This window comes from Polypterus senegalus, chromosome 7, assembly GCF_016835505.1.
Source record: "Polypterus senegalus isolate Bchr_013 chromosome 7, ASM1683550v1, whole genome shotgun sequence".
NCBI lineage: Eukaryota > Metazoa > Chordata > Cladistia > Polypteriformes > Polypteridae > Polypterus > Polypterus senegalus.
The window spans coordinates 164,429,575-164,451,306 of NC_053160.1; the positions used below are offsets into that span (position 1 = coordinate 164,429,575).

Genomic DNA, 21,732 nt, shown 5'->3' on the forward strand with positions numbered 1-21,732 from the left:
GACTGATCTAACTGGACTCCAGGGGATATTCATTGACTTGGACATTTTCTCGTCTCCATTTCTGACTCATGCTATTCATGGAGTTGCCTGCAGTGATCTTTTGTCTTCATTGTGTAGGTTAGGCCACCATACTGACTCACCACCAGATGACTCTCCAGATAAGGGGCATTTACAGCCAGGTCTATAAATATTTGGACAGTGACACAATTTTCATTATTTTGGTTCTGTGTGCCACCTCACTGGAACTGAAGTAAAGCAATCATGAGAACATTAGAAGAATCTCGAGAAGAACAGGCCATTCAGCCCAACAAAGCTCACCAGTCCTATCCACTTAATTCTTCTAAAAAAACATCAAGTCAAGTTTTGAAACTCCCTAAAGTTCTATTGTCTACCACACTACTTGATCATTTATTCCAAGTGTCTATGGTTTTCTGTGTGAAGAAAAATGTCTTAATGTTTGTGTGAAATTTACCCTTAACAAGTTTTCAGCTATGTCCCGGTGTTCTTGATGAACTCATTTTAAAGTAACAGTCTCGATCCACTGGACTAATTCCCTTCATAATTTTAAACACTTCAATCATGTCATCTCTTAATCTTCTTTTGCTTAAAATGAAAAGGCTCAGCTCTTTTAATCTTTCTTCATAACTCATCCACTGTAGCCCTGGAATCAGCCTCGTTGCTCTTCTTCAATCATAACGTCACTAAAGTGTACACGTTCAGCTTTAAATTAAGAGGTTTACAAAACATATTGTAGGAGTCATTTAGGAATGACAGTCATTTTTCTGTACAGCCACCCCTATTTCTAGGGGCTGAAAAGTATATGGACATTTGATTGACAAGCTGTTCCATAGCCAGGTGGGAGCAGGTCCTTCTTTATTTGGAAGGAGCCATGCAAGACTGGGCAGCATATGCTCAGAGACTGGCACTCTGCTCTGATTGTCCCGTGTGATGTATTAGAGCACATTTCCTATTTTCACCCTGGTAGTCCTGATGCTGCATGTAACATTAATATGGCCACTTTATTAGGAACACCTTGCTAGCACCGGGTTGGACCCCCTTTTGCGTTCAGACCTGACATAATTCTTTGTGGCACAAATTCAACAAGGTGCTGGAAACATTCCTCAGGGATTTAGGACCATATTGGTATGACTGCATCACGTAGCTGCTGCAGATTTGTCAGCTGCACATCCATGTTGCGAATCTCCTATTCCACCACATTCCAAAGTGCTCTATTAGATTGAGATCTGATGACTGTGGAGGACATTTGAGTACAGTGAACTCACTGTCACGTTCAAGAAACCAGTTTGGAATGATTTGAGCTTTATGACATGGAGTGTTATCCTGCTGGAAGTAGCCATCAGAAGATGGGTGCACTGCGGTCATAAAGGGATGGACATGATCAGCAACAATACTCAGATAGGCTGTGGCATTTACATGATGCTCAATTGGTACAAAGGAGCCTAAAGTGTGCTAAGAAAATATCCCCCACACCATTACACCACCACCAGCCTGAACCATTGATACAAGGCAGGATAGATCCATGCTTCCATGTTGTTGACACCAAATTCTGACCCTACCATCCTGATATTGCAACAGAAACCAAGACTCAACAGACCAGGCAACATTTCTCCAATCCTCTACTGTCCAATTTTGGTGAGCCCGTGTGAATTGTAGCCTCAGTTGTCTGTTCTTTGGCAGACAGGATTGGCACCACAGGAGCGGTCTCCTGCTGCTGTAGCCCAGCTGCTGCAAGGTTTGACGTGTTGTATGTTCAGAGATGCTCTTCTGCACATCTCGGTCGTAATGAATGGTTATTTGAGATTCTGTCACCTTTCTATCAGCTCAAACCAGTGTGGCCATTCTCCTCCGACCTCAGACATCAACAAGACATTTTCGCTTAGAGAACTGCTGCTCACTGGATATTTTCCCATTTTTGGACCATTCTTTGTAAACTTTATAGATGGTTGTGCATGAAAATCCCAGCAGATCAGCAGTTTGTGAAATACTCAGACCAGCTCGTCTGGCACCAACAACAATGCCATGTTCAAAGTCACTTCAGTCAACTTTTTTCCCCATTCTGATGCTCCATTTAAACTTCAGCAGGTTGTTTTTGACAATGTCTACAGGCCTAAATGCATTCAGTTGCTGCCATGTGATTGGCTGATTAGATATTTGAAATTAACAAGCAGTTGAAGAGGTGTACCTAATAAAGTGGCCATTTAGTGTATTCTCCAATCCAATTAATTCAAATCAGGGCTGTAGGGGGCAGGCGCCAACCATAGTGGCACTGGTTAGAAGAGAGGAAACAACCCCTGAGAGGACACCAGACCTGCACAGGACCCCCATTTGCACCCCCTCCCAATGCAATGGGCCAATTTAGAATTGCTAATCCACCTGACAGATGAAGAAGAATAAACCCACAGAGACACATGAAGACTTCTGGACATTACGATGAATGACCACGTGCAGAATCTAAACACAGGACCCCAAATCCATGATTCAGCAGCACTAACTCTTGTGAGATCCTGCTGCCCTACTGGTACGTCGTACAACTTATTTTAAAGGTCCCTGCTCCATGTAGGACACTCCTCTGATTTTGATGTCATATTCTGGGTGTTATTTACACGGTGTGAGCAAATGGCCTAAGAAGTGGCCTGTAAAGCACAACGCTGCCAAGTCAGTCATTACTAGGATCTCACTGCGTGACCCTGAGGAAATGAACTGAACCTTCAACACTCTGACTGCAGAAATGTGGAAACAATTGTTCTAAGCACAAACAAACTGTGATTCACTATAAACTCTGGGTCAGAATAGGTGTGCTCCAAGATTGGATGGATACTTTGAACAGAGGGAGACTGTTAAGGCACAATGGACACCATGTCAATGCTGACGTAGGCATACACCACAGCAGGAAACGCAAAGGAAAACCACTCAAAAGCACCTGCTGCAGGATCTGATGATGGCATGGAAGACTCCAAATGGAACGGCAGACAACTTTGTATCTTAGTGCAGCAAAACCTATGAATGCCACTCACTAATCCCACCAGCCCCAGTGTTAATCTGAATGGCTGAGGAGATGTGCATTGAGCAAACCCCCAAGCCTCCTTTCTGGACCCCTTTAGACCGTTTAAATTAGTTTGACAGGCACAGCAGTGGCACAGAGGGTAGTGCAGGTTAGATTCATTGTCATTGCCAACTAATGCTCACGTGAGTGGGTCCTGTGATGGAGTAGCTTCCTGCTTTGTAGGCAGAGCTGCTAGGACAGGCTGTAGACCCCCCTCCAGTGACTCTGAATTGGTATTCTCTGGATTTGAGAATGTCCCACCATTTAATTGGAAGGAAGATGTGGCCAGAGGTGCACTGTGACATTGAGGCCAATGTTTTCTGTTCAGTGTAAATATCTTGCTCTGTAATTTAGCAGGTTGCTTCCCTGTCTCGGTTTCTTTAAATAAAACGTTTTGCTTTCTGAAGCGCTGGAGAAGTGGTGGGTGTTTGGGGGGGGGTGGCGATATATGACATATGCAAAAGATGTTCTCATTGATGTATACAGTATGCTTTCCGAGTATCTTCACTGGATGCAAATCAATAAATCATAAATATGAAACAGCGTACTCTCTGATATGCACAAAGCGCCTATTATACCACTGTGATTTCATTCGTTTTACAGACGGTCGTACCTTAATGAGCTCCATTAATAACGCTCAAGATGTTCCAGGCTGCCTGCTGCCCGCACCTGGCCAAGGTCTGGACACTGCAGCTCCACCAGAGACGCCTCTTTTGGCTTTCCACACACACCTGAACGCCATTTCTTATGCACTGTTTAACGGCCACGAGTTTGATTAAGTTTGTTTTGCGCAGAGATCCCCTGCAGAGCAGAAGAATAAAACAGTCCAACAGCCGCTTGGATAAAAAAAACACACACTTTTGCACATTTTAATATAAATAAGGAAATTCATCATAGAGTTCTGTCAGTTTCTGCTGGATGTCAACTTTTTTGCATCATTTTTTGTGCATAAAAGTCTCTACAAGTCTCACAGCAGCGCTGGTACCACCTCATATCCTGACAAAGGTTCTTCTCCCGTACGATTTTGCAGTATATCGGCCACTGGTCCCGGAGACACTTGAAGGTTAAGGCAGCTGGAAAACAAAAAGAAAAGGGCAGTGAACAGCTGACTTTGCGTCACATGTGTCCTTGAACCATGTAGCCATGTAAAGGGAATATGTGGGGAGGTCACAGGTTCTGAAAGATTTCATGAAAATTCCAAAAAGGAATTGAGGCGTCACGTCAAAGCAGGCCTAAAATGTGTTTCAGTGAGAAAAATCCTAATGGGGCAGCACGGTGGCGCAGTGAGTGGGTAGCGCTGCTGCCTCGCAGTTAGGAGACCCGGGTTCTCTTCTCGGGTTCTCCCTGCGTGGAGTCGAGTTTGTATGTTCTCCCCGTGTCTGCGTGGGTTTCCTCCCACAGTCCAAATATATGCAGGTTAGGTGCATTGGCAAACCTAAATTGTCCCTAGTGTGTGCTTGGTGTGTGTGTCCTGCAGTGGGTTGACACCCTGCCGGGGATTTGTTCCTGCCTTGTGCCATGTGTTGGCTGGGATTGGCTCCAGCAGACCCCCATGACCCTGTAGTTAGGATATAGCAGGTTGGATAATGGATGGATGGAAAATCCTAATGCACAGATGCATGTGTCAGTAATTTTTAATTCCAACCATCTTACTTTATTCTAATTGTACACATATGAGAGATCTGAGTCTGCTTCAGCAGCATTGGGTACAAAGCAGGAGCTAACTACGGGTGGGGTGCCAATCCATTGCAGAGAACTCTCATGCAAACATCCACATACGCTGAAAATTTAGTGTCACCCATTAAGGCATCATGCATTTCTAAGGGACAGGAGAGTAAAACCGATAGGAAGGCCAGAAGAACATGCAGACTCCACATGGACATCACATCTGTTTGGCACCCCATCTCCATTCAGCTCAGCCCATTATTGCTAACACCCGCCAAGTGTGTACACAGGTGATCGATGTTCAGCTGCCCTTCACTGACCATGTCGTGATGCTCTCTCAGCCCGTATCTGATGGAGTATGCAGCACAACTCCTGGTCCAGCCCTTAGTCATGTCACATCTGGACTACTGCAACTCTTGGCTGAGAGGAGCACCAGCATGGGGCGGCACATTGGTGTTTAACCAGCCGAGGCAGGCACATGTCACTCCTCTTTTCAGATAATTACATTGACTTTCTCTAGTGGCCCATATTAAGTTCAAATCCTTGACTCTTACTTATGAAGGAGTCAAAGGGTCGGCATCTATATATATGGAGACACACGTGGAGTTCTATGCTCCTTCTCGGCCACTCTGGTCTGCTGTTGAACGCCGTCTTGTGATGACACTTCTGTTTGGCATCAAATCTCAAGCTAGATTTATTTTATGTGAAGCTCCAAGGTGGTAGAACAAGCTGTCCACCTCCATCCGAACTGCTGACTTCCTCAATGTGTTTTTATGAAGCGTTTGAAGACTCTCTTGTTGGTGAATTTCTGTATTAACTGATAATAGCCAATAGGTTTTTGTAACCTAGCAGTTGTAACTCGGATGTATTTTGTTCCACGCTTTTCACTTATGATGATCATCTCCGTAATCTTGTCCTATAACACTTGTTCCTAAACAGTTTCTGAGACTAATGTTTACTCCGTTATTTTGATCTCTTTTGTAAGTCACTGTGGATAAGAGCGTCTGTTAAACAAGTAAATGTAAATGCAAACTGGAATGGAATTTTAAATCAGTCTCCTGGAGCTACGAAGCAGCAGTACAAACAACTGCATCACAATACTACCTTGTCTTTCATCGTGTTCTGTGTAAAAGGTAATGTCAACAAATCTAGGATGGTGCTTACGAAATGTTAAACTGGTTAAAGAAGAGCGTCAAAGAAGTGGCAGTGCTTTCCTATTTATTGACAGTTCACTTCAGCACCTCATACCTGCAGATTCTCTAATACCCCAGCCTCTAAAATATCCCTCAAAGGACACCTGGGATTAGTTCAATTTTACTCAAACCACCAATATTTCTAAATGTATGTTTTAGATCAGTGATCTCCAACTCTGGTCCTGGAGGGTCACTGTGGCTGCAGGTTTTCATTCTAACCCTTTTCTTAATTGGTGACCAGAAACACATTTTCCTTGTTTTTTAAGATTTTTTCCCTTGAATTTCTTCATTGTTCCTCTGAGTTGCTTCAGTTCGTTCCTTAAATGGCACCCAAACAGAACTGAAATGTGAAGTAGGTGAGCCAACAGAACACCAACTAAGTCAGGGCCTCAAACTCCAACTAACTTCACTCCAACCAGTTGTTTAATTAGACGCCGAGTCTTATCATTAATTAAACCCGTTCTTCAATGCCATGGCTTGTTGCTGCTCTCATGGTGCATTAGCAGACATTTCCAAAATTGTTGATTTTCTCTTTTCTAAGAGCACCGTTAAAATGTTTTGGAGACCCGAACAGATCTAACATTCCTGTGACATTCGTCCTTCTTTTTTTTTTTGGATATTCTGTCATGGACAGAGTTTGGTGGTTCTGTTTTGGCTCATTTTGTATCTCATTATTGTTTGGCTGCTAATAAAGGAAAAAGAAACAATTAAGGGGTCTGAGTCTTCAAGAGCAAAACAATTAAAATTCATAAGAAAGAAGTTAATTAGGAGCAAAAACAGGTCACTAATTAAGAAAAGGGTTAGAATGAACACCTGCAGCCAGTGCGGCCCTCCAGGACTGGAGTTGGGGACCCCCATTTTAGGTAGTCTTTACTTATTATTTTACTGGTTTTCTCTAGACTGCAGATACAATAAATAGCAAAATAAACAGTGCAGAATTACATTTTAAAGACTTAAAGATTTAAGAATACTGCTTATGGTTTACAAAGCCTTAAATAATCTCGCTCCATCTTATATTTCAGAATGTCTTTCACCTTACACACCAAATCGTAACCTTAGATCTTCAAATGAGTGTCTCCTTATAATTCCAAAAGCTAAACCTAAAAGAAGTAGTGAGGCGGCCTTCTGCTGGTATGCACCTAAAATCTGGAATGGCTTACCGGTAGAAATTCGCCAGGCTAATACGGTGGAGCACTTTAAAAAACTGCTAAACGCTCATTACTTTAACATGGCTTCCTCACAGCTTTATTTTAGTGTAACCCTGATATTCTGTATATGCATTTACTTATCATTATCATTCTTGGTGGCTCCGAAATCTGTACTAACCCCTACTTTCTCTGCTGTTCTTTTTTCGGTTTTCTGTGGTGGCGACCTGCACCATCACCACCACCCGATCAAAGCACCGTGATGTCCCTACATCGATGGATTAAAGGCCAGAGGTCCACATGACCATCATCATCAATCAAGTTCTTCCATGAGAACCCTGAATACCATGAGGACTGATTGAGGTCATGTATGTTAGGTAGAATGCCTAGAGGGGGCAGGGTGGTCTCGTGGCCTCAGAACCCCTACAGATTTTATTTTTTTTCTCCAGTCGTCTGAAGTGTTTTTTTGGTTTTTTTTTCTGTCCTCCCTGGACATTGGACCTTACTTTTATTCTTTGTTAACTAGTATTGCCTAATTTGTTTTTATAGTTTTGTCTTTTTTCTCTTTCTTCATCCTGTAAAGCACTTTGAGCTCCATCATTTGTATGAAAATGTGCTATAGAAATAAATATTATTGTTGTAAAGAACAACTATACCGAGAAGTGATTTTCATCACCCTCCATAAGAGAGCTTAACTTAATGAACTGTATCCTTGGACGAGTACAGAGAATCGCGATATTGTTTCATTACTGCACCACTGCATCCACACTTAACTTTACTGGGTTGGTCAAAACACAAACTTACCGTATTGCAGTAGTTCCCATAGTGCTACTGGGAGAAGCAAGCTGTGGTTACTGTAGCTCTCACGAGCTGTGAATGTCAGAACGAGTGCCTGAAACATCAATACCATTAGGACCGGTATGGATTCAAAAACAGGGATAGATTACAACAAGAGGGAATTGTACAGAAGAGGGTATTGCATTGTTCTTGACATCTGTCCTCTATGATATTGGAGACAGAAAAGATCCAAACTTTCAAAGCTTGCTTTTCTGGTCAAATCATATATGTGGCCCTGCTATGTCTGTAACCAGTGAGTGAGCATTTCAGTTGCAGGACATGTTGTCACAACAGTGAGGCCTCAGCTTCATGTGCTGAAGACATTCTAATTTTATTTAAAAGAAATACACTATATGGCCAACACTTTGTGGACACTTGATCATCACACCTATACAGTATGAGCTTGCTGGACATTCATTCTAAGAGCATGGGTATTATTATTTAGGTAGCCAGCCTTGGCAGCTTTAACAGCCTCGACTATTCTGGGGTGGCCTTCCACAAGATTTTGGAACATGTCTGAGGTCAGGTACTGATGTCGGACAAGAAGACCTGGCTCATAATCTGTGAGCCAATTCATCCTAAAGGTGTTCAGTAGGGCTGACATGAGGGCTCTGTGCAGGCCAATCGAGTTCCTCCATGTCTTTATGGACCTGGTTTTGTATACAGGGGCACAGTCATGGTAGAACAGAAAAGGGGCTTCCACAAACTGTTAGTATAAAGTTAGAAGTGCATAATTGTCTAAAATGTCTTTGTATGCTGTAGCATTAACAGTACACTCCACTGGAAACGAGGGGCTAAGACCCAAACCCTGACAAACAGCCCAGACATTTATTTCTCTCCCGCTAAGCTTAACAGTAGACACTATGTGTCTGGAAGGTAGCGTTCTCCTGGCATTTGCCAAACCCAGATACGGTACAGGTACATCTGATTGACTGATAGTGATGCGTGATTCATCACTCCAGAGAACCCGTTCCCAGTTCCTCACACCACTCCAACTGAAGCTTGGGATTACGTATAATGATCTTAGGCTTGAGTGCAGCTGCTCAGCCATGGAAACGCATTTCATGAAGCTCCCAATGTCTAGTTCTGGTGCTGATGTTGCATTCAGAGGACATTTGGAGCTCTGGTGTGATGCAACAAAAGATAATTTTTACACACTATATGCTGCAGCACTTGGTGGCCAAAATCTGTTTGTCTGCATAGTCTAACACCTCACTTCAACTTCACAATAATACCACTTACAATTGACTGGAGCAGACATTTCACATACTGAATTGTGGCAAAGCTGGCATCCTGTGACAGTGCTGCATTTGAAGTCACTGAGCTCATCAGGATGACCAATTTTACTGCCAGTGTTTCTCAATAGAGACTGCTGGGCTAAGTGTGTTAACAATGAAACACTGGAACTCAGTAATTTGGAGGGGGTCCACATACTTTTGGCCATATAGTGTATAACATAACTTACAGTCAGTACCCACAGGTCAGGGAGGCGAAATAAAATAATAGCCCTTGGTGGAGCAATTGTTGACATCAATTCACAAAGCAAAATGACAGATTTCAATTTTGATGGTTTTGCACTGCAGATAGCATAGTGTCATTATTTTCACGTGCACAGGGGTCCACATACAGTGTGGTTTTTTGGCCATATAGGGTGTGTACCGTGTCCTCGGGGAACATAATTCGTGATTGCTCCGTGGCTAATGCTAAGCTGTAATGGCCCCTCACGTTTAAAAAGAAGCGCGAGTCGGTTGTGGGGGGAGAAAGAAACGTTCGGGGTAAGAAACGATCGGAGAGAGAAAGGAAAGGAAAGGAGAGGACAGAGGTTCTTACAGTCAGTATGTCGCCCCGCCACAGGTCACTGGCGGAGGCCATTGAAAGGCGAAATAAAATAATAGGCCTTGGTGGAGCAATTGTTGACATCAATTCACAAAGCAAAATGACAGATTTCAATTTTGATGGTTTTGCACTGCAGTAATTTTATTTTCCAAGCTTATAGCATAGTGTCATTATTTTCACGTGCACAGAGTTCAAGTTCAGTCACCTTAGATCTTCAAATGAGTTGCTAAACTTAAAAGAAGTGGTGAGGCGGCCTTCTGCTGCTATGCACCTAAAATCTGGAATAGCCTGCAGTGGAGCACTTTAATGGCCTTTTTATAACTTCACTTTAACTTAATCCTGATACTCTATATGTTCAATTCTTCATAATAACTATTCATGGTGGCTCTAAAATCCGTACTGACCCCTACTCTCTCTTCTGTTTCTTTTTCCGGTTTCTTTGTGGTGGTGGTCTGCGCCACCACCTACTCAAAGCATCATGATGCTCCAACAATGATATATGACCATCATTACATGAAAATATGATGATTTATGTTAGGTAGAATGCAGTTTTTTGTTTTTTCTGTCCATCCTGGCCATCGGACCTTACTTATTCTATGTTAATTAATGTTGACTTATGTTTATTTTTTATTGTGTCTTCTATTTTTCTAATTTTGTAAAGCACTTTGAGCTACATTTTTTTGTATGAATATGTGCTATATAAATAAATGTTGATTGATTGATTGATTGATTGATTGGTAACATTATCGACGGTGTTGGGTTCATGTGCTTCCAACAGCAATGGGAGTGTGGAGCCAGAACCCACATCGTCACAGGGGGGTGCTCCGGGAGTATGGGGTACCGGACCCCCTGATAAGAGCTGTTCGGTCTCTGTACAACCGGTGTCCGAGCTTTCCGCATTGCCGCAGTAAGTCGGACTCGTTTCCAGTGAGAGTTGGACTCCGCCAGGGCTGCCTTTTGTCACCGATTCTGTTCATAACTTTTATGGACAGAATTTCTAGGCGCAGCCAGGGTGTTGAAGGGGTCCGGTTTGGTGGACTCAGGATTGGGTCACTGCTTTTGCAGATGATGTTGTCCTGTTTGCTTCATCAGGCCGTGATCTTCAGCTTTCTCTGGATCGGTTCGCGGCTGGGATGAGAATCAGCACCTCCAAATCCGAGAGCATGGTCCTCAGCCGGAAAAGGGTGGAGTGCCCTCTCAGAGTTGGGGGAGAGATCCTGCCCCAAGTGGAGGAGTTCAAGTATCTCGGGGTCTTGTTCACGAGTGAGGGAAGAATGGAGCGTGAGATTGACAGGCGGATCGGTGTGGCATCCGCAGTGATGTGGGCTCTGCATCGGTCTGTCGTGGTGAAAAAGGAGCTGAGCCGTAAAGCTCTCAATTTACAGTCGATTACGCCCTACCCTCACCTATGGTCATGAGCTATGGGTAGTGACCGAAGAATACAAGCGGCTGAAATGAGTTTTAGGGTGTCTGGGCTTTCCCTTAAAGATAGGGTGAGAAGCTCAGTTATCCGGGAAATAGAGCTCCTCCGCATCGAGAAGAGTCAGATGAGGTGGCTCGGGCATCTGATCAGGATGCCTCCTGGAAGGTGTTCCGGGCACGCCCAACCGGAGGAGGCCCGGGAAGACCCAACACGCTAATTCCCGGCTAGCCTGGGAACGCTTTGGGATTCTCCCGGAAGAGCTGGAAGAAGTGGCGGGAGAGGGAAGTCTGGGCAAAAACATACTGCAGTGAAAAAAACATAAATTAAAACTTGCACACTAATTTTAATTTGATTTTCCAGTGTTTCAATTTATGAATGTTTAATAATAAGTAACACTAAACATATAGGACAATTATTCTATGACAAATTCCTATTGTGAAAGTATTGAACCTTGAAGCCTGAATCACAATATGACTGGTATCATGAGATAAATGTATCATTTCATGCCTACCTAAGAGGGTCGTGTCGAGAAGTGTGTTTAGAAAACGCTGTGATAGTTTTAAGATACTACAAGTGTCTGTAATGGAGGGAGCACAATGTCTGCAGTAGTTGATGGGGAAGCATTTTTGATATCCTGAAGCAGATTTTCACACATTTACATAGGTCACAAAATTATGAACAAAACAATCTTTAAAAGCATAGCTAATTTATCAATGCATCCATCCACTATCCAACCCGCTACACCCTAACTACAGGGTCACGGGGGTCTGCTGAAGCCAATCCCAGCTACCACAGGGCGCAAGGCAGGAAACAAACCCCAGGTAGGGCACCAGCCCACCACAGTGCTAATTTATTAAGCCATATAAAAATGTCCCTGCTGCAATCAGCAAGAAATATTAGTTAGGCATCTGAGGATAGGGAAAGATTCAGCATGACTGAAAGGACTGAAGGGTCTCCACTTCTTTGTCAAATTTCTTTGGTAAATTACCTGCCAAGTGGCTTGTGGTTATTTGCTTTGTACTTTACTGCTAATTATTTACAGAGTGGTCTATGCTTAAGTTATTTTTGACAGCAATGAAATTACATTTTAGATAAAAAAGATATAAAGTTCCCAATTTATTAAGAGACACAAACAGGACACGAGAAGGCAGTGACATGGAGTCAGTTGATAGTTGGGGAGTTGTTAGGATGTAAAGAGACACCCGGAACTCATCCAATTGTGTTTTAGTGTTATTGATGTGCCCATGTAAAACTGGTGGAGCTGCATCTCCACAGTGACACTGATCCCAGTGGTGTCTTTAATGAGTAATTCTCAAAATGCTTTCTTAAACAACAGATTGCCTGCATTTTCCTAATGTAGCCTGAAAAGTCCATTTGTTTTGGTGCCAGGCTGCTTCAGCGGTCTCGTGTATATAAAAGTGTGGTTAAGAGGCCGGTGTGACCATACTGGGATGATTAATGCACTGCACCCACAGCACAGACCGCTTAGTTTATGATGCAGGCCTGAAACTAGTCTCAAACACACCTCCATTACTCTTGACTCAATTCTGAGTGTAAAGCGCTATTAAGCCTAAGGTGTATCCTGCTAATAGAATAGGCAGTTTGGTTTGTTCTTGATAGAAGTGCATTACTTGATGTACCGTTTACTTATCAGTAAGTGCTCGATTATTATTCTGAATAAGCTGGGCTCTGCACATGGTTTGCTAGGGAGTTCCACTCCATGTATTACTGCAGTATAATTGACGCAGGTAATTAAGTCAATGGCACAAAGCCATGTTTATTCTCAAACTGTATGTCTAAAACACCATGAAATAAAACAGAACCCGCAGCACATTCAATAGACCCACAGTTCTCTATCAGGTAGGCATATTTCTTCCAGATTGATTTTGCACTTTATATTTATAAATGCCATACTTGTAAACATTCAACAATGTTCAGTCAATCAGGCACTCATGTATCTGCACATTGTTATCCTTGAGTAATACGCCTGAATTAAATGTTTATTTATTGGACTACACAATCGAGTGAAATATACACTGACATCCAAGGAGCCCATCTTCAGCTGCATAAAGAAAAAATGTTAAACTTCTAAACATTTCCAACTGACTGTTAGGTCAATACAATGACTCACTGTTACACATTGTAAGTGCCATGCGGGATTATCTGGCATCCCATCCAGGAGGAAAGGTGACCCCTTGCCAAGATGGGAGGTCAGAGTTAAAGAACAGATTGTGGGATGGCATCTCTACAAGGTTGGTAATTGATCCCTTGCCAGGAAGAGAGTCCAATATAATGGAAGGACCGGGGCAGTTAGGATTTTCAGAGTATGCACTCCCTTGACATGCTAGAGGGCAGACTTCTTGTGTTACTGCTCCATTGCTCCATACCACATGGCACGCTGGGAATAGTAGTCCTGTGGGCTAGCCCTGCTAGGAACTGCAGGGATGGACCATACCTACTTTATGACACTTTGCCTAACTTGGAAGTACCTCCTTCAGACCTTACTCAAACACTGGAGGATCTTCCAGGATTGGCTTAAAAAGAGCCCTCCATCTCAGGGAGTCGGAGTCGGGAGGCAGAGGACAGCACTTGCGTGGATTAAGAGGAGTCGGGAGAAAGAGGAAGGATTCACCACCTATGTATGAACTGTGCTGTGGAACGGTTCCAGAGGACCTGTAAAGGTATCTGAAGAAATAAAAAAATGTTGCATTTGAAAACCTGTCGCTGTGTTTGTGTCAGCTGTGTCAAGGGCTCAGTGATGCCCATGTTGTCCATAACACTAAACAAATAGCAAAGACATCTGTCATGGGTGGCTTGGCTCCGCTGCTTTTCATTCAGAAGACATCCCATTTTAATTACCAGAAGGGCACATGATTGGAGGGACCTATGAGTGGGGACCCAATCATTCCACGAATCAGTTACTAGCATGGGATTAGGGTGTAACTCTCAATATGTCTCTAGGTATTATATGTCTGTCAGTCTGGTTTATTAGTCCACTGAGTCCATTGAGTGCAGTAGTCAGAAAAGCGCTACATAAATGTATTGAATTATTATTATTTCTGCCACTTATTCTACAACTGAGCATGGAAAAAGCACTATGTAAATAAAATGCATTATTGATATTCATAATGCTGGTGACATTAGTCAATATTTTTTTTTCTCCACCCCATGACATATTTTCAAGAGACTATGATGATCACATTTTTTGACACTGACAGACTTGTTCATAAAGAGTTTATTCCCTGTGAACAAACTCTTAATTGGTTGTGTTACATTGAATTGCTAAGGTGCCTACGGAAACTCATCAGGATAAAAATATTCAGAGTAGTGGTGCATGCAAAAGTGCATCGTGCCCCTTTTTCCAGTGTTGCTCTTTTTTAGCCTGGAGACCAAAACTGCCCACAGTACTCCAGATGTGGCCTCGCCAGTGTGTTATAAAGCTTGAGCATAACCTCCTGGGACTTGTACTCCACACATCAGGGCACTATATATAAAGTCACATTCTGTTAACCTTCTTAATGGCTCCAAACACCGTCTGGCAGTTGATCTTGTCAAGTCCAATATGACTCCTAAATCCTACTCGTAAGGTTAAAGACCTTTCTCATGTTTAATTGTTCTTGAAGAATGATTCATATGAGCTGCAACTAATCCCTTTAGTGTATGATATCATATGCACCACTACTCTTTGATTCTCCATTAGAATTTGGTGGTATTTTTTTCAGATGTCAGTGTGGAAGTCCATCAAGACCTTATGTCATCTTGGAGAAAAGTTCTACTAGGACATCTTGCTCTTGCCTTTAGTGTCTGAAGGCAGCTGGTCATGGTACATATAATTAATCCTGATACTCTGTATGCTCAATTCATTATAACTATTCATGGTGGCTCTAAAATCTGTACTGACCCCTACTCTCTCTTCTGTTTCTTTTTCCGGTTTCTTTGTGGTGGCGGCCTGCACCACCACCACCTACTCAAAGCATCATGATGCTCCAACAATGATGGATGGATGGATTAAAAGCCAGAAGGTCCACGTGATCATCATCATCAAGTCCTTCCGTGAGAACCCTAAATCCAAAGAGGTCTGTTTCATTTATGTTAGGTAGAATGCCCAGAGGGGACTGGGCGGTCTCATGGTCTGGAATCCCAGCAGATTTTATTTTTTTCTCCAGCCGTCTGGAGTTTTTTTTTTGTTTTTTCTGTACACCCTGGCAATTGGACCTTACTCTTATTCTATGTTAATTAATGTTGACTTATTTTCTTTTCTTACCGTGTCTTTTATTTTTCTATTTTTCATTATGTAAAGCACTTTGAGCTACGTTTTGTATGGAAATGTGCTATATAAATAAATGTTGTTGTTGTTGTTGATATAGTACTACTAAGAGAGAGCTCGATAAGACACCAGGCATTACACACAGTGCCTGTGAAGTCACTCTTTGTACTCTGAATAGAGAAAGTGGGCAACAATGGTGAAATTGTGGGTTATAAACTATAACAGAAGAGTTCTAGAGAACATAACTCTTATTGGGCAAATAAGTAAAAATTTGAAAAGCAATGCTGCCATTAAAACAAAAAATAATGTTTTGGCTTTTCGCATACCTGTCATAAAATCTTATATACAAATTATGTGTTATGATGAACCATGTGTGGTTCAGTGCTTGCTTTCCTGATCAGGCATCTTTGTGAGGAAACGGAAAAAGGTGTCAGTCTATGTATGATCTTCTAACCCCAGATGAAGCTCTGCTGGTTTAGAAAGGTTCCACTTAAACACCTCTGTGGCCTCAGCTGGAGCTAGCAGTAAAGTATCAGGAACTTGGGCTGTGGGTTGTTCCGACAGTTAAAACCTACACCTCATTCAGTTTAAGACTAAGATGTGAAGGAGCAGTAGTGAAACCAGTTGAGCAAAATGAATTGTAAGCATGTCTCCTACAATGTCACTGCACAGAAATCAAGGATTGTAAATGGCTTACCCAGTCTGGGTGATGTGATGGTGTTCACATTCACGCGTTCATTGCAGGGCTGTAAGTGGCAGGGTCGGTATGCCGCTGGCTTCTCGGAGGTAAAGCATTCGCTCCCGTGTCTTCCTGTGATCTTGTGCATACACTGAATGACTCGAGACTGCATTCCCTTCCCACAGGTGACAGAACACTAGAGAAATAAAAATAAAGAACAAATCCAGACAGGCTGCAAAGGGTGAGGCTTGAGAGCTTGCAAGTGAAGTTGCTCCATGAACAATAGAGCGCATACAGCCGGGTCAAAAAAACTAAAGAGCTGACAAGCTTTTACCTGCTGAACTGAATCAGATGTTTACATTTTAAGGGTGCAAAATTAACTGCTTATGACAAGAAAGCCCACCTGGGCCTCTGAAAGATGCCTCAAGTGACCATCACGGGGCTTTTGCTTTCTGTTCCTCTATTCCACTGTGCCAAGCAATTATTTAGATCGATCGATCGATCGATCGATCGATAGATAGATAGATAGATAGATAGATATTTTATTAATCCCAAGGGGAAATTCACAATTTAGGTGGCACTCGTTTTGTTTTTTTTCATTGTGATACTGTGCATATCAAGAGGAGAGAGGAGAACATCAGGTAGGCTGATTTGGGTTTCCTGTTATTTAACATAAACTCTTGTATTTTAATGCATTCTTGTGAATCATGTTGGTCGGCCATATAAGTAAGTACAAGTTTCCCTGTACTCTGCTGCTACAACTTTTTACATTCTCCATGGTGGCTCCGTGCCCTTTTTAGATTTTCAAGCATTTTTTTCAATAAAGTAAGAAAAAGAAGGAGAAGGAAGCACATGCTCAGTAATATGCCTTCCTATGCCCGCAGATTTTGCATTAGTGTTTTATTTGTTATTTTGGCAAAGGCATTAGAATAATCTTGTCTTCACATTTGATTTACTGCGTTTATAAAGCACTTTTTAGGTTCCACATACCCTTCATACTCCTCCTTCATTATAAGGAACACCTCAGAAAGAAGTTGTGTCTTATCTTTATGGGCCTGTAAAGTCTAGTTTGATATCCTACCTCTTCGCTATGAGGACACCCTTGCTTTATTGTACCGAGTGTTACAAATACAAACATTGCCCAGCTACAGGGTAACAGAAGATGTGATGGAGTTTATGATGCCAAGACTAATGTGGGCACCAATTCTCTTTCCAGAGACAAAGGGACCGCGTTACTTAAGAATGACAATGTTTAGTTTGTGTCTCCACTCCATCCAGTAGTCCATCTAAACATTGCTAATACTCTGACAACCTGGGAAACTAAACTGGGAGCCTCCTTCTACTGGAGAATGAGAGTGATTATGAAGCCCTGCTCTGGTCCAAAGGATGAGCTCTGATCAATGTACTACAGGGGATTTGTTCGTTCATTTGCCTGCATATCATGCAATAACTGGAAACCCATTTTGCTCTCGAAATCTTCTCTTTAACTCCAGATTAATTTCTTCCTAATTGGCCGCCTGGCTGATGGGTTCTCCATAATAATAACTAGCACCTATCTTTAAACAACTGTTCCGTGACGGAAGCCATCATTTCTTTGGGCCCTAGTGGTGCAGTCTTTTTATCCTGCCATTTGTCCTTCTCCTGCTTCCCACAATGCCCATGACTACTTGCATGTCTTTGACATCCCCAAGATTAGCAGTTATACTGCAATTTTATGTCATGGAAGCAAAGCTTGTAACTAGGTACTGTATCAACATTTTAAATTCTGTTCCTTATAAGAATGCTGGTAAATGTTAAATTCTGTATTATGGTTTTGTGTACTGTTGAAAGTAATTCATCTTCTTTGTATTGATCTTGAGTGTGTTTATGCAATAACATTGGTTATCACATGTTGTGTCTTTGTTTATCTATTATGTTTCTGTAACAATGTCTTCTGTTTTTGTACTTTCCTGCTACAAATAAATTTCCCTCTGGGAACATAAAGTCTACCTAAACCTAAACCTCTCTCAAATGCTCTCGAGGCTTGTCAAACGTTGCACCCATTTTCCCAGTCGGATGGCCAGCTGTGACACAACAATCTAGTCCAGTCCAGTCTGTGAGGTCTCAGACAAAACCTGGGACTCAAGGTAATTCATACCCCACATCCCAGTTATTATCAGATGTATTTCTCCTATTTATCATTCACATCTATTCATGTGCACCTGCAAGGAACAATATGAAACTGTCACACTCTCCTTGTAATGTCACAGTGCAAGACTCCATAAAAGCAAGTCAACCCATTTCGAAGTCCAAGTGATGTTACTGCACCAGCTCCCCTTATGGGCCAAGCCAACTTGGGCATAATGCCTAGATAACTGTAAAGATCACTAGGTGCTGGATCATAAGCCCCACATGACACCAGTTCTCTGGTAACATTACATGTTGCAGCATAACCACTGTGTAAGAAATACTGCAGAGATACAATTTTAAAAATGTTTAAAACCCTCTCATAAATGGCAGGCGGTCACCCTGGACTGCTCCCCTGTAAAAAGCAATATAATCCAACTAGTAACACCATGACACTGGTGCCCTTGTTAAGAAGTAAAATAACCTACTTGTGTCCCACAAGTGGCATAGCTGGGATTTTACCAAGTGAAGCAGAATAAAACTCACATTTAAGCGACAGGTCATGCCAATTCACTACCTCACAGTAAGGAGCAATATAAGATGGCCCATTAGCCCCTGGTTACTCTGGTTTTCCTTTCATATTTTTTGCACTAACATGTGCTTGTAAATTCACCCTGTAGGAGTGTGTGTTAGTCTGCATAAGCGAGTATATCCTACAATAATACTGGTGCCAAGTCCAGGTTACCAAAATGCCAACATAAGTTTTGGACCCTATGAACCTCAACTGAAAAGTGAGTGAGTTAAATACCGTATATATTCACATATGTCGGGTCTTGAAACCAGAAAAACTGATCATAAAATCAGACCCCGACTTATACACCCATTTAAAAATGCAACACTTAATATATATATATATATATATATATATATATATATATATATATATATATATATATATACTTATATATATATATATATATATATATTTATTTTACATCTTCTTGCCTCAAATGCATCAAATTTTGTTGCAGCAGTGCAGTTACCAATTTCTTTTGGCACTTCAACAACGTTTAATTTAAAACCAGCTTCATATTTTCTCCTGATCAAACGCTCCTTCGTAGATAAGGGATGATCTAACGATAAAGGTGTATGAGGGTCTGAGATACAAAAAACACAAAACAGTGCAAACGTTGCTTTGGAATAGTTTGGGTATTACCGTGTGGTCACGTAGACACGATACATAGAAAACAAAGGCAGCCTGCTCCGTGGTTACTCTCTCAGGTGGGTCTTAGCACATCATAATCTCTTGGACCAATAGTGTGTGTTTTCTGCATTCAACTTATAAACATTATAAAATATCAGAAATTATACGATAAACTCAAGTCCTGACCTAGACAGACAGAGGCAGGCAGGCAGGCAGGCAGGCAGGCAGGCAGGCAGACAGACAGACAGATAGATAGACATAGACAGATAGATAGATAGATAGATAGATAGATAGATAGATAGATAGATAGATAGATAGATAGATAGATAGATAGATAGATAGATAGATAGAGCTTTATTTGTCCCAAGAAGAAATGTAGCTTTTACAAAAGGTCAAGACATATAGAAATATGGTGGGTCAAAATTGGTCAGAAGGACACAGAATTGTTCAAAATGTGTAGCAGCTGTACAAAAATGTGACATTTGAAAACTTTTTGCTGTAAAGAGGACTTTACAGAAGCCTTTACAATTCTAAACTAAAAGTTGACATTTACAATATTCATATGGGTTGTGAAACATGTCAATGGTGGGTTCTCTAATATCTTGCTCACTCTCTTCAGTGCTATCAGTTCCTATTCATTTTTTGCTATGTATTACTCTGTCAGGGCACTAGTGCAAATTCTTACGTCTCAGCACTGTATCTGCTAAACGTCTTCTTGCCTCAAGCTGATATTATCTCACTAGAGAACTGCCTGTCTCCCTTTAACAACTTGATCCTTCTGGAGACGTCTGCATCATGGATTAATGGAGCATCTAGTGAGAGCATTCATAATTTAGAATCGGCTTCCTCCACAGTTAAATCTTTTATGTGCCAGGGTCTCATGATGCAGGCATACCTTGGAGTGTGTGTGGTGGTGTGGTCAGCCGCTGCTCCTGGTGGTATGACACAGGACTCTCAACAGGGGTGGGAAGAGGGTGTATGATGGACAACATGTGGGCTTTTTTTATTTTAAAAAATCAAAAAACTGATCACAAAAAAGTCAATTGTGTATGAAAATTGGACCCAAAAGACACGGCAAGTAAAATTTTTTTAGAAGCTGTACAAATTATAGAATGTTTAACTTTTACCTTTTTACTGCTCATTAATTTAGAGAAAGGCAGAAAAAGTCACAAAGTTTCATTCTCAACAAATACAATTGACAATGCTTCACTGATTACAAATACAAAAACAAGTCAAATTTGACCAGAAGACGTGTAAAGGTTAGGTGGGTCATAAAATGGACGGATAAATGATAACCAGTAGCTGATGCTCTGTAAAAAGCAATGCCATTCATCTTATAAACCCCATGTCATACACACTGGCATCTTTACAAGGAATTACCCACTAGTAACCTGTGTGTGCAAATTACTGCCCGGGGTTTGTTTCCTGCCTTGCACCCTGTGTTGGCTGGGATTGGCTCCGGCAGACCCCTGTGACACTGTAGTTAGGATATAGTGGGTTGGATAATGGATGGCTGGATAAAAAAATAACTAATAGTCCTTAACCAAAGCTTCAGAAACAGTACAATTTAAAGAGTGCCACTACACTGCCTCCTCATAAGGACCAGCATACCCCAGCTCATTGCCAACAGCCCTCTTGTAATGCTATATACAGAGATAAAACTCCACAAATAACTACCAGGTGGAACCACTTCACTGTCTCCCTGTAAACAGCAGTATAAGATGGCTCACAACTCACAGGTAATATCACTGCAATGGCATCTTTTCCAAGCAACAATATAATCCTCTTGTGACCTTGAAAGTGTTGCAGCTGCACTGGTGTTACACATAGAAAAATGAAATCCCTCCTCCAAGCACCAGGTGGTGCTAGTGTACTGTGTCCCTGTAAAGAGCAGCCGAAGTACTCCATTTACATATCTTCAGGCACCCTGCAAAGGTGAGTGTGTGTGGCTCTTAATTCTGCACGACGTTCAAGTGGCAGAGCCCCCGGAAAGACTGCACCAGGTTTTAATAATATGCAGAATCCACCCACTCATTTTCCAAACCCATTTATCAAGCTCAGAGTTATCTGCTGCAAGTTCTGGCAGTACTGGTATTAGGTGAGAGCCAAAGCTGGATGGGTTGCCTGTCTGCACACCCACTCATAATGGGCCAGTTAGAGCCAATAGTTAACCCAACCATCATGTGTTTAGGGTGTGGCAGGGAAAACCTGAGTACCTGGAGAAAATCCCGGAGACAACATGCTTGTAAAAGCAATATCTGGGCTAGGGTTCTAATTCTACGTCTTGGAGTTATGGGGCAACATCCCTAACCT

The 21,732-nt window shown here is 42.0% G+C and overlaps 1 protein-coding gene across 1 annotated transcript in view; it reads right to left on the reverse strand.

Annotated features, from left to right (window-relative positions):
• Nucleotides 1–3,901: 3,901 nt before the first annotated feature.
• The window catches only part of LOC120532961 (A disintegrin and metalloproteinase with thrombospondin motifs 19-like), a 245,910-nt gene continuing 228,079 nt past the window's right edge, over nucleotides 3,902–21,732 (reverse strand). Inside the window, exons 22-23 of the mRNA XM_039759483.1 lie at nucleotides 16,128–16,305; nucleotides 3,902–4,137 (exon numbers count right to left, since the gene is read on the reverse strand). Coding sequence (XP_039615417.1) covers nucleotides 3,986–4,137; nucleotides 16,128–16,305 — 330 coding nt within the window. The 3' untranslated portion in view covers nucleotides 3,902–3,985. The remainder of the gene's footprint in view (nucleotides 4,138–16,127; nucleotides 16,306–21,732) is intronic.